The sequence below is a fragment of the Tamandua tetradactyla genome, chromosome 3 (assembly GCF_023851605.1).
Source record: "Tamandua tetradactyla isolate mTamTet1 chromosome 3, mTamTet1.pri, whole genome shotgun sequence".
NCBI classification, from domain to species: Eukaryota; Metazoa; Chordata; class Mammalia; order Pilosa; family Myrmecophagidae; genus Tamandua; species Tamandua tetradactyla.
In genome coordinates, this window is record NC_135329.1 from 164,755,431 (window position 1) to 164,767,954 (window position 12,524).

At 43.3% G+C, this 12,524-nt stretch overlaps 1 protein-coding gene across 2 annotated transcripts in view; it reads right to left on the reverse strand.

Moving 5' to 3' along the window:
* STAT1 (signal transducer and activator of transcription 1) overlaps positions 1 to 12,524 on the reverse strand; it is a 50,941-nt gene that overhangs the window by 21,812 nt on the left and 16,605 nt on the right. For both annotated transcript variants that reach the window (XM_077154491.1, XM_077154492.1), the window contains exons 7-13: positions 11,794 to 11,885; positions 11,420 to 11,571; positions 8,513 to 8,671; positions 6,484 to 6,576; positions 3,217 to 3,276; positions 995 to 1,024; positions 803 to 896 (exon numbers count right to left, since the gene is read on the reverse strand). In XM_077154491.1, coding sequence (XP_077010606.1) covers positions 803 to 896; positions 995 to 1,024; positions 3,217 to 3,276; positions 6,484 to 6,576; positions 8,513 to 8,671; positions 11,420 to 11,571; positions 11,794 to 11,885 — 680 coding nt within the window. The remainder of the gene's footprint in view (positions 1 to 802; positions 897 to 994; positions 1,025 to 3,216; positions 3,277 to 6,483; positions 6,577 to 8,512; positions 8,672 to 11,419; positions 11,572 to 11,793; positions 11,886 to 12,524) is intronic.

Consider the following 12,524-nt stretch of genomic DNA (forward strand, 5'->3'; position numbering starts at 1 on the left):
CTAAGAATGCCCTCGAAAGGGCTTCAGTCCTTGAGACTTCAAAGGAGAAAATGGGGGCTCCCAGGGCAGCTGTGGACCCCATCGGAGCTCCCGCTTTTGGACCGAGGCTCCGCACAATGGCTAGCTACATAGCTAGGAGGTTTGTTGGTTCCTGAGCTGGTCTTCAATGATAAAGCTCTCTGTAGGCTCAGGGCCCAGGCAGGGCACCCGCTCACCACCCCCAGAGCTTCACAACGGCGGGGGGGCTCATTTTCACAGAGGCTGCAAGTAAACACCTGCCCACTTTAAACACTCTTTCTGCATTTCTACTGCCTGGTGGAATGGTCCCTACTTCTCCGGAGACGCAGCAGTGAGAGCCAGGCTGCAGGAGAGGCAGTGGTTGTGGGCGAGACCACCAGGAAGGAGAACGGGCAGATGGGGGGCCGAGGGAGAACCTTGGGGAACAGTCCCACCTGGAGGGCGGGAGAAGGAATGGTCAGAGGTGCGGGAGCAATAACCTTTATGTAACTCACAAGAGTCTAGAGAGAGAGTGGACATGAGACGCGGAGGCGGCAAGTGTGGATTATTTATGTGTAGTTCAAAAGGAGTGTCTGTAGGAGAGAGAATGGGAGAAAGCAGAGTAAAAAGTCCTGAGATAAGGAGGAGACCCAAAGATTCCCTGGGGGTGGTGCTGAGAAGCCAGTCACCAGCCACAGGCCCTGGAAAGCCTTCCCCTGAGGGGCGCCCTCACATCACGCAGCTTCACAGGCATGGTGCTAATAAAACAGAGATGGCATTAAGGAGGGGAAACTGGTCTCCCTACCAGGTGTCGAAACTCTGCCGCCAGACTTCCATTGGTGGACTCCTCCATGTTCATCACTTTTGTATGTGTGCCCAATATGTTGAATTTTCTAAATCTATACAACACAGGATAGAAGGATTTAAAAGATGTTGAACTATTAAACCACTAAAGCAAAAAAGGATAGCAAAATAGAGTGCGAAGTGCTTCACATACCCCTTTACTGTATTCCTCTCATTCACATCTCTGCCAAGAAAACAAATAAGCTTTAATTAAAATACACAAATACGTGTGTAAGTAAAAGATAAATAAAAAATACTTTTATACCTGCGGGCTGTCTGGCCCTTTCATTCACTCTCTCCCTCCCTCACTCAATCACTACCAGCTCTGCCAGGAATTGGTGAGTGACCCTGGGCAAATAAGTTACCTGGGCCTCACGTTTCTCATTTGTACAATGTGCTAACAGTGACACCCATACAGGACATTGTGAGGACTGAACTAGCTAATGGGTACACAAAGAACACAGGAATCCCTGATGAATGTGATCAAGTTATCGAAGAACTACTTACTTTGTGCTAAGCACTACAAATTCCCCAGGGAACACTGGTCTGCTAGCACCGATCTCAGAGGACCTTCCAAAGTAACCAGCTTAATATTCTCATTTTCGTTCTTTACCAACTTTAATGCACTCATGGACATTTCAGAACAGTCAATTATTTGGCAGATCTGGCAAGTTCAAATTTTACAGTTGAGTTTTAAAATCTGGAGAGGCTGTGCATTTTCATATATATATAAATTCGGTGATGACTCTGGCCAGTGTTCTAGCCAAATAACATCTCTATTAGTGATGTAGGTAATTAGAAAATATTACAGCCCATTCACACTTTAATGAGTTAGCTACTCTACCTGCGTACCCCAACTAGAAGTGCAATGGTTTTGTAAATGACAATCCCCATTACCTGTGAGACTGACTTATTTTCCCCTGCTTGAAAAGAAAAAGAATTTAAGGTAAAGGAAGAGTGTGATACAAAGTTGCTTTCTCAAAGTTAAGAAGAAAAATGAGTGTCTTGAACAGACAGAAAAGTCCAAAAAAAGCAAGAATGAACTAAAAAAGATACTGAGCTAAAGCGGAATGTGGTAAAATGCAAATGGTCACAAAGTTTTTGCAGCTCTCCCTTCAAGAAATAGTATGTGGGTCCCCATCCCTAGAATCTGAGCTGGTCCTGACTTGCTTTAACAAACAGAAAGTGGTGGGGCTGACACTGTACAAGTTCCGAGTCTCGGCCTCAAGATGACTTGTCACGCTACTCTCAGCCTTCTGAAGCGCTGCCCAACTGGCTCCCTTACGAGACCCATGGAGAAGGACGCAGTCACAGCTGAGTCCTCAACATGTAACAAGAACAACTAGACCATCTAGCTCCAACCAAGCTAGCCAAGACCAGAAGAACCACGTATGACCCACCAAAAGGAGAGAAATAACAAGTTTGTGGTCTTAAGCCACTAATCGTGGGGGTGGTTTGTTATGCTGTAAAAGCTAACTGATGCACAGAGAAGCCAAACACGACAGCAGGGGTAGAAAGCAAAGGCAAAGACTGTCTGCAAGAAGGAATACTCTTACAGGAGTGGGAAGAGACAAAAATCCTGAGGAATATATGATTCTGAAACCTGCTAAATTGATATGTGACCACAAGCCAACGAAAGCATTAAAAATATCCAGAGATAGGGGAAAGTCCATCTTGCTCCTTAATGGAAGTGGCCAGGGCAGTGTCAGTCCAGGTCTAGAGTCTAAGGGCAAAATGGGATGGGTCCATATGGACCCCTTGAGAGATGCTTGGTCCCTAAGTCCCTACTGCCCAGAAGAGACAAGGTGAATCTAGCAGGCTCCATGCAGCGCTCCCAAATGCCCCTGACCTCACTCCAGAAACAACTCCACAGTCAGCCACCGAATAAAGGCAACTGGAGGATGTTAGCCTTGTGTTTAATTAAGGACTCTCCTTGGGATTGTTCTAGGAGGAAGGGCTGCGGCTTCAGGTCTATCTATCTGCTTTGGGACTTGATCATTACAATTTCATAGGCATAAAATACATAATTCCTCAGTTCATTTATAATGTACAAAGGCACATACATCTTGATATCAGATGTAGGGGAAGCTCCCAACATCCAGAAAAGGAGCTATCGATTTGGATCTGCTCGGATCGTTTGTAATGGCCCTTATGGCTCCAACTAAGAGTCTCTGCTCACCCATGGCAGTGTCAGGGTCCTGGGCTCAGACTTAGGTCCCTAGTGATACAAATTTCCTTTCAGTGTGGTCACAAGGCCACTTTCTGAAAGCCACAGCTGACCGATTTGCTCATTTAAGGGGGAAGTTTTGTGTTTGGTTAACAAAAAAACAACATTTCAACAGTACATTATTTTAGATAATATTAAAGATATCTTACTTATCAAATGAGACTTTGACTTTCAAATTATAATTCAGCTCCTGTAATTTCACCAGCAGTCTGGAAAGAAAAATAAAAGTCATTACTTAAAAAAATTATTTTATTACAATTTATTGATTATGTCAATCTCCTATCTATGGACATTTAGATATCTGCTCCTCACCATTTCATTTTTGGTTATTATAAATAATGTTGGATTTTCCAACCTTGTTCATCTCTCTTGGCATATTTTTAAAATTTTGTGTATGTGTGTGAAATATAACATATATACAAAAAAGTAATAAATTTCCAAGTACATTTTAACAAGCAGTTAAAGAACAGATTTTAAAGTCTGGTATGGGTTATAATTCCATGATTTTTCATTTTTTTCTTCTAGCTGCTCCAAGACACTGGAGACCAACAAAAACATTGATATAATGATTCAGGAGTCATACCCATTTGTTAAATCCTGTTTTCTCTGTTATACTCCTCCTTCTCTTTAAATAACATATACATAAAAGCAATAAATTTCAAAGTACATTGCAACAATTTTTTGTAGAACATATTTCAGAGTATGCTATGGGTTACAATTTCCACAATTTTAGGTTTTTATTTCTAACTGCTCTAGGGTACTGGAGGCTAAAAGAAATACCAGTATAATGATTCAACATTCATAATCATTTGTTAAACCTGACCTTCTCTGTATAATTATACCATCATCTTTGATCTTTCTCCAACTCTGTAGGGGTATTTGGGCTATTCTTATTATAACTTTTTCATGTTGAATGGGCTGTCGATAATATGGGATGGGGGATGGAACTGGTTGATGTTCTGGAGAGACTGGCCCCTCTGCATTTCAGAACTCATCTAGTCTAGAAACCCATCTGGAGGTTGTAGGTTTTGGAGAGTTACCCTATGCATGGAACCTTTGTAGTATGTTATATAATACCCTTGATATACTTTAGGATTGGCAGGAATGGTTATGCTTGGAGTTTGGCAAGTTATGATAGGTAGCAAGTCTAACTGAAGCACACATAAGAGAAACCTCTACTATAGTCTCTCGACTCTATAGAACTCTCTCAGCCACTGGTAACTTATTTGTTCTTTCCCCCTTTTGGTCAGGATGGCATTGTTATCCCAGGGTGCCAGGGCCAGGCTCATACCTGGGGGTCATCTCCTACATCTCTTGGCATATTTTTAAAGTATATTTACAGTATAAATACAATACTACAGTATAGTTTAGTATTGGAAATGCTGAGGTAAAACTGCAACATTAAATTCTGATAGAAAGCAGCACTGATTTACAATCCCACCAAAAGTTAGTATGGGTACCCACTTCCCTATATATTTTTTGCCAACACAGATTTTTAAAAAATTATACTTTTTGCCCTAGGTATGAGTAAAAAATAGTGAATATTACCTTTTACTAAAACTTGTACCTAATGGATTTCCTATTTGGAGAAAATAAAAACTTTCACCCATAGGAAAATGAGAGTCACATCTCCAATCATTACAGGGCAGTGTGGAAGGACAGAAGGAAGGCATGCTGGGTGGACAATCAGCTGTGCCTCTACTCTTAGGAGCGCAGATTTAGGGAGGGAAACGCCTAACATCTCTGGTCTGCTGCATTTAGTAGGGCAGAACGGTGGGATAAATTTCTAGTGCCCTTTCTGGTGTAGGTTCTAGTGTAACTGAGAAATTAGGATTAAAGGGATGATTATGATGGCAGAATCATTAGATAGACATTCCTTTTTGCTACTGGTATACTGGAGTAGGCAGAAGGAAATACCTGAAATTTCTGAACTGTAATGTAACTGCTTTATTCTTTGTTAATGATCGTATAGCCTTTATCTTGTGCTCTTTTGTGTGTGTGTGTGCTCTTGATAGTTTAAAAACCTTGTGTCTGACCCCCACTTGTACCTATTTTATCCATTTTTTCAACTCTGGAGTCTTGTGATCACTAAAGACAGGCCCTATTGCCTATTAAAGAAGGGCTTTGGGTCAGCCCAGAACGAACCCACCCCAAATCGAAAGCTATCCTTATAACCGATGCTGGATGTAACCAAATTGGGCACGCGCAGCAGCTTAGACTTGAAGCTGTGAATCACCTACACCTCATTATAACGCTAAACATCATGTCCATCATTAAGGTCGCCTTTTCTTACACACATTCTGTGAAAAGCCAGCGCTCAATCTGCACACACTCAATAATCAGTTCACCTCTAATTACATCATCTGGAGTCACTGTGCTCATTATCCTAAACCTGCCATCTTTTGACATTATAAAACGATCAGAATTATTGCAGTTTGGGGAGATAGATTTTTAGGCCAATAGGCCATCTGATCTTCTGCTTCGCACCTAGCAATGAATTCTTTCTCTCTTTGAAACCCTGGTGTCTCAGGAACTGATCACTGAGCACACTGGGGAAAGAATCCCCGCCTTTGTCTGGTAACACTTAGGATTCCACAGACGCTCAGGTGTGGCTCTATAAAACTGGCAGCCAAGGAAAGCGGCACCCGTGGACCTCAATCAGCAGTGGCCCATATAAAAGGATTAGCGCTACCTCTAAAGGTAAGGTCAGCCCTTCAGAGTCAGCTGCACCTCAAAAGGAATGGTTGCATGAACACGGCCATTCAAGAGACTCAAGTTTAAGGCCGTATGTTCTCACATGCAAACATTTCTACAAGGTCAAGGAGAAAAAGCAAGCCAGCTGCCAAACACTATAGTCTCAGTTTTAAAATATGAAATGTTTTATGCATGTATTTGTGTGTATGTATATCTGTCTAGACATGGACAAATTCTGGAAGGACAGACACTGGATTGTGTACAGTGGTTGTCTAAGTTGCTTAGATCACAGACAACTGTGAAAATCTGATGAAGTCTATGAATCCGCTTACCAGAAAAGCATACATGTCATTAATCCACATCCACACGCACGGCATATACTTTCAGGGGTTCATTCGGGACTCTTACTCCGGGGGGGTGAGGCTGCTAGGAACTAATACTCTCCACTAAACACACTTCTGCTGAGTCTGAATTCCTTTTTGCAGGAAGCATGTATTACTTTTACAGTTGGAGAAAGTCAGGTCTGTGTCTATCTGTTACATTTCTAGTTTGAATATAAAAGATTCTTGAACACTCTAAACAAGAATTCATATTAAAATGACTACTGCAAAAGTATTTCTTCTAAAGCATTCTATACCTCAGTTCTCTGAAAGGAAATTAGGAGTGCAAACTAGGTGATAAGCAGCATGTATGAATTACGATTAGATTTTTTTTGTCATTACCTCAACTTCACGGTGAACTGTACCCCAGTTTTCAGGACCAGTGGCCTCTGAGGATGAGTTGGCATGCAAGGCTGTCTTTCCACCACAAATGAACTGTAAATACCCAGGAAATTGTAGATAAATTAGTATTTCCATTAAGGTTGAGGCAGTAAATAATAGCTTTCCCTAAAGAGGAAAAGGAGCCAGAGGGCACACCTCAAAAGTGGGTGGAAAGATTCTGACAAGCTAAGTGAAGAGGTGATGTTTTCCAGTTAATCAATAAGAAATCCTAAAATCTAATTTACGCTCCGCAAAACTGGAGTACTTGTAATGACCTGTGATACTCTTCAACAATGAAAACCCTGAATTCAATTATATTCATTTGCAAATCTGCATGAAGAACCACATTTGTGGGCAGGCCAGGGTGGCTCAGTGGCAGAGTTCTCACCTGCCATGTCAGGGACCCGGGTTCGATTCCCCGTGCCTGCCCATGCAAAACAAAACAAAACAAAAAACTACATTTGTACTAAAAAACCCAAATAAATGTCCCTAATTATTTAAAAACCCATCCTATAGGCATTCTGGTTTGGTTTGGATAATGGTCATAGGGAACATAAGTCATTTTTATTATTCCAAGCTAACATAAAAGATTACTTGTAATTAGAACTCTACTTTCCCAGTCAGTGCCATTTCTTTATCTATAAGGATGTCTGGAACCCCTCCCACAGGTGAGACTCTGTGCCGGGCCCCGCTGGGGGAAGCAGGCTGACAAAGCCACATCTGGGTCCTCCAGCACCTTCTCACTTACAACGAGATAACACAAATGCACAAACAGCTATATAATAAAATGCAGAACAGGAGAGGTATAAAGAGGAAACTGCAAATCTGGAATGAATCTCCACCTGTGTGGGGACTGGAAATGGAAATTTCCTGAAGATGAGCTATAACTTGAAACTTTCCAGATGGTACAACTTCTAAAGAAGGTACAAGAGAAGATGGCTCTGAGGAGGGGAAAATATTGGCAGGAGAGGTATGGTGAAGGAAGGGAATCGGCTGGGCCCAGGAGCAGCAAGATGTGGCATTTGTCAGGGAATCGGGGTATGTGCGGGAGCTGAGCCTGCAGCGGCCAGCTAGGGCCAGGCTGGGGCTGGACATGGACACCCGGCTGAGTGGCTCCACTTGGACAAGTGTTGGGGACTGAATCATGTCCCCCCACGGAGATGTGCTCAAGTCCAAGGCGCCGGTCCTGTGGATATGGACTTATTTGGAAATAGGACCTTCAAAAATCCTCTTTGGATGAGGTGACACTGACTCAGAGTGGGACTTAATCGGGCATGACTGGTCTCCTTATCCTGCAAAGAAATTTGGACATGGAAACACCAGCCGCAGGAGGAGGCCAGGGAGACGGGTCACGGTGGGAGGGAGGCAGAGACCGGCAGGCGGTACGCCGCCACCAGCAGACCACAGACGGCGGAGGGGGCAAGGTCTGCAACACCATCATTGTGGACTTCCAGCCCTGAACCTGGGAGCCAACAGAGTCCTGGCGCCTAAGCCACCTTGTCTGTGGTATTTGGTTACGGGAGCCCTGGTCGACTAACAGCAGGTGACGAAGAACCAGACTGCAGCCCTGTTTTGGGTCAGCACCTGAGTAAGTGCAACCAAGGGAGAGGGGCTTAGGAGGAGAAGCTGGGAGGCCACTATGTAAGAGTTCAGAAAAGGAGATCTGACAACCTGCAATGGGATGAGACCAGTTACGGAAAGGAGGGGACAAATGTCATGAGGTTATGCGAGACTGGCCACAGGGGAAGGAGGGGGAGTAAAAAACTACTCTAGTTATGAAGCCAGGTGGCCCAAAAAATGAAGGAAGGGCCATGGGTGTAAAGGAGGAACTCAGGAAGAGGGCTGGATTTGGGGGGAGATTCTGGGGAATATTTTTGCATAAAAATTGATGTAAGTTATCAAACTCTTTTAAATTGTCTAAATGACTACACATTTTTTCTCTGGGCAAAACCACCACCACAAGGGCGCAGACCAACCTCCCTCAGGTTACCTCTGAATGAGCTGCTGGAAGAGGCTGAAGGTGCGGTCCCACAGCACCTGCTTGTTCTTTGTGATCGGGTCGTGCTCATAGGTGTATTTCTGTTCCAACTCCTCAAGCTTCTTCAGCTGCTGTCGCACCTGCTGCAGACTCTCTGCAACTATGGTGAACCTGGGAAAGTACAAGACACAAGCATCTCAATTACAAATAGTCTCAAAACAGCCTGAATTAGTGAGACTCAGTCAATGGATCCTGTGGGCCAACAAGCGCTTACAGGCAGCGCAGGACGTTACGTCCCTCCTCGCCCTGACGCTGGAGGAAGAAACAGGGAAAACCCAGTGAGGTTTCTCACAGTACGGACCTTAGTTACTGGGGGAAAAGAAACGAACATGTACTGAATAATCACAGCCCAGATCAAAAATATCTGCCCTACTACTGAAATCCAAATATAAAGAGATGGGTGAGTGGAGGGATTCTAGGTGAAATGAGACTTTGACCTTTAAAAATAAATGAGACTTAAAAGGGGGGTAAGGCTTATAATGAGATACCACTTCACACCCAATAGGATGGTTATTATTGGAAAGAAAAAGAAAAAAGAAAAGAACAAGTGTTAGCGAGGATTTAGAGAACTGAAACTCGTATACGCTGCTTGTAGGAATGTAAAATGTTGCAGCCACTGTGGAAACAGGTTAACGATTCCTCAGAAAGTTGAACACAGAATTACCATATGACCCAGAATTCCACTTCGAAGTATAGACCCCAAAGAATTGAAAGAAGGGAGTGAAACAGCTACCTGTACACCCATGTTCAAAGTGATATCATTCACTCTTGCCAAAAGGCGGAAGCAGCCCAAGCAGCTTCAACAGGTGAGTGGACAAACACAATGTGGTAAATATGCTACATGGAACATTATTCAGTCATAAAAAAGAATGAAGCACTGATACATGCCACTACATGGGTGAACCCTGAAGATATCATGTTGAGTGCAATGAGCCATACCCAAAAAGACAAATACTGTATGATCTTACTGAAAAGAAATAATTAAGAACAAGCAAATTCACAGACTCAGAAACTAGAATACAGTTTAGGCACTGGGAGATGAGGAGAATGGGGAAATTATTGCTTAATGATGCAGAGTTTCTGTTTGAGGTGATAAAAATATGGGAACAGATGTTGGTTGTGATAATACTATTGAATTGTACACTTAAAAATGGTTAGAATAGGAAATTTTGTGTATATACACACACACATTACTACCATAAAAAGTTTTCTTTAAAAAAATAGGGGGTTAGGGCAAAGAAGGAGCAGGCAAGACGCAAGGGAATCAGTAGGACATATGTGGACAGAGGTAGTGCAAGGGGCAGGAAGGAGCCACTGCAGGTCTTGTGTTGAAAGAGTGATGTGCGCAGCTGGTACCTCAGGGATGCTGCCTGGAGGGGGTGGGAAAGCAGCACTGAGCTGTGGCAGCCACCCACAGAGCTTAGGGTTAGGATGGAGAGGAAGGAACAAGGATTATTATTTCACAGAACTCAAAGGGGGCGATACGCCTAACCTAAATGCTAAAAATAGACACATAAAGCCAATGAGCAAACCCAGCAGTTGCTTTTACGTCCCTCCTTCCCTACAGTAAAGCAACCGCTAATGGTGACACAGGCTCGGAGGTGAATCCCACTGTGGAAGTGATTATTCGCCCGGAATAATGATGGAAGAGAATCTAAAAAAAACTTTTCTCCAGTTAAAAACCTCTCTACTTCACTTTGTGGTTTCAATCCCTAAGTCCTGTTCAAGGCGTGCATTAAAGTCATGGAGAGAGGAAGCCTTTGCCACAAAAAGAGCAGGTGGATAATGTTGGTCGGATGAGGTTCCATTTAATTGTGTTCTGGAGGAGACTCGAACCCTGTGCTCCCAGCTTCGCTTGGGCCCTGGCGCATGGGGAAAACGGTAATACTTGTTCAGTACAGTGGGGTACACGGGAGGGCATTTGTGTCAATGGCAGAGGATATTGTGGCCTGAAGTGACCACGTGGGGGGCTCCAGACACCCCAGGGCCCCACTGGCCACCTGGGGGCCTTAGAGGATCAGTATCACCAGGCAATGGGGACTGAACTGAGAAGCTCTGCCCTAACCCCCAAGAAACACAGGCAATTCAGAGAAATGAATGCTCATCGTAAATTTTTCTAATTAGCAATTCAAAAAATGAACAGTTAAATTCAGCAATTCATAAGATCTCTGGTCTTTGGTCCCTTGGCAATTGTTCCCGGCCCCCCCACTTTCATACATATCTGTTCTGTGACCAAGGCCCGTGGATGCCGCCTCTCTCACCCTCCCTGCTCGATCCGGAGTGCAGCTCTCGTTGGCCCTCACCTGGACCACACTAACACACTAACACACCAACAGTGTCGCAAGTGGCCTTTCTCTCTACAGTCTCTCTCCCACACTGCTGCCAGAAGGACCTTTCCAGGTCAAAAATCTGAGAAATGTGCCTCGTTTTAGTTTCCTACGCTGCTCCAAGCAGATACCATATAAAATGTGTTGGCTTTAAGAATGGGAATTTATTAGTCTAGCAAATTCCTCGAGCTATTTTTTTTTTTTTAATAAAACATTAGGATTCAGGCTGTTGAATGTGTTAGGTGACGGCCACGCATTGATGTTTGGTGCAGTCGGAGATGTCTCCCCCTGCACATGCAGGCCAGGGAGGAGTGCACCTGGCCAAGCAGAATGGGGCTGAACGCGGCGACTGTCGTGAACAATACCACGCTTTCGAGTGGCTATTTCCGGGGTAAGGAGATGATGGACAAACATCAAACTCTAAACCAAAGTTTTGACAGGGTCCACTCAACCAACACGGCTCGAAGGTGTACTTTACACTTCGATGTGGTTTGTTGGTCAGCTGCCGGTTTTCTGCTTTGGAGAATCTTACCAGTTCTGCAGCTGGTCGAGGCACGCGTTGGGTGGCCCTCCAATGCAGGCACTCTGCTGCCTCCGCTTCCACTCCACCAGCTCGTCGTTAATCAGGGCATTCTGGGTAAGCTCAGTAATGTTCAACAACTCTGCTATTTTGAGAACTACTTCCTAAAGGGTGGGGAAGACACCAAATGAAATAAATTCACTTTTAATCACTGAATTGTTAAAGTCTTTTTTTTTTTTTTTAAGCAAAGCAAATAATGCTTTCATTCTCAACTGGGGCTCTAAGCCAAGTGGTTATAAAGATCACATTTGCACTGCTCTAAACTTCAACTCCACTATTTACAGTCTGACAAAAGCAGAGCGTTATTCCAGAAAGTAAATCACTACCTTTCTCTTATTGTCAAGCATTAAATACATCTTCTGAAGTAGCATCTGCTCCTGTTTCTGATCATTCTTGGCCACGCCATTGGCATCATGCTCTGTGAAGTGAGAGAGACAGCAGAAATATAAGAACACAAATCAAGAGTAACATCAATTTAGGAGAAATGTGATACACCCAGTGGACTGCTACCGGATGATAGGCCAAAATTTGATCTTCAATCTTTATTGAATAAAACAAGAAAATATTCCTAAGTATAAAGCCCAGAGGCACTGAAACAAAATTCTTATTTTCTGTGGCCCATCTAAGTTGGAAAGAGCACTATGTCTGGTACTTAAGTTATCATCAGAATATCCCCTAAATGAATATAAGTGACAAAATTCAAAATCATAGATAAAAATTTATACAAAGCGTATCTGTGACTTTGAAAGAGAAGTAGATGATTAGGAAGCAGTAGTTGGGGGTTCCTTTCTCTCTCACTTTTTACACAAATCATACTGATGTTCTCTCCAGATTAACTGTGGTATTCTCCAAATGATTATCAGGGTTACAGCAGTACCGACATGTTCAACACACTTACGGGTTATTTTCTGTTGCTGCTATGAATATTAAACAAGAAGCAGCAGCAACAAATACAATAGAACAGAGTGAAACTGCTTTAAAACATGAGAAAAATGCTGAACTGACTTGTAGAAAATACAAGTGGACTGAAAGCGCTTGAAGGAATTTTAGGTATTGG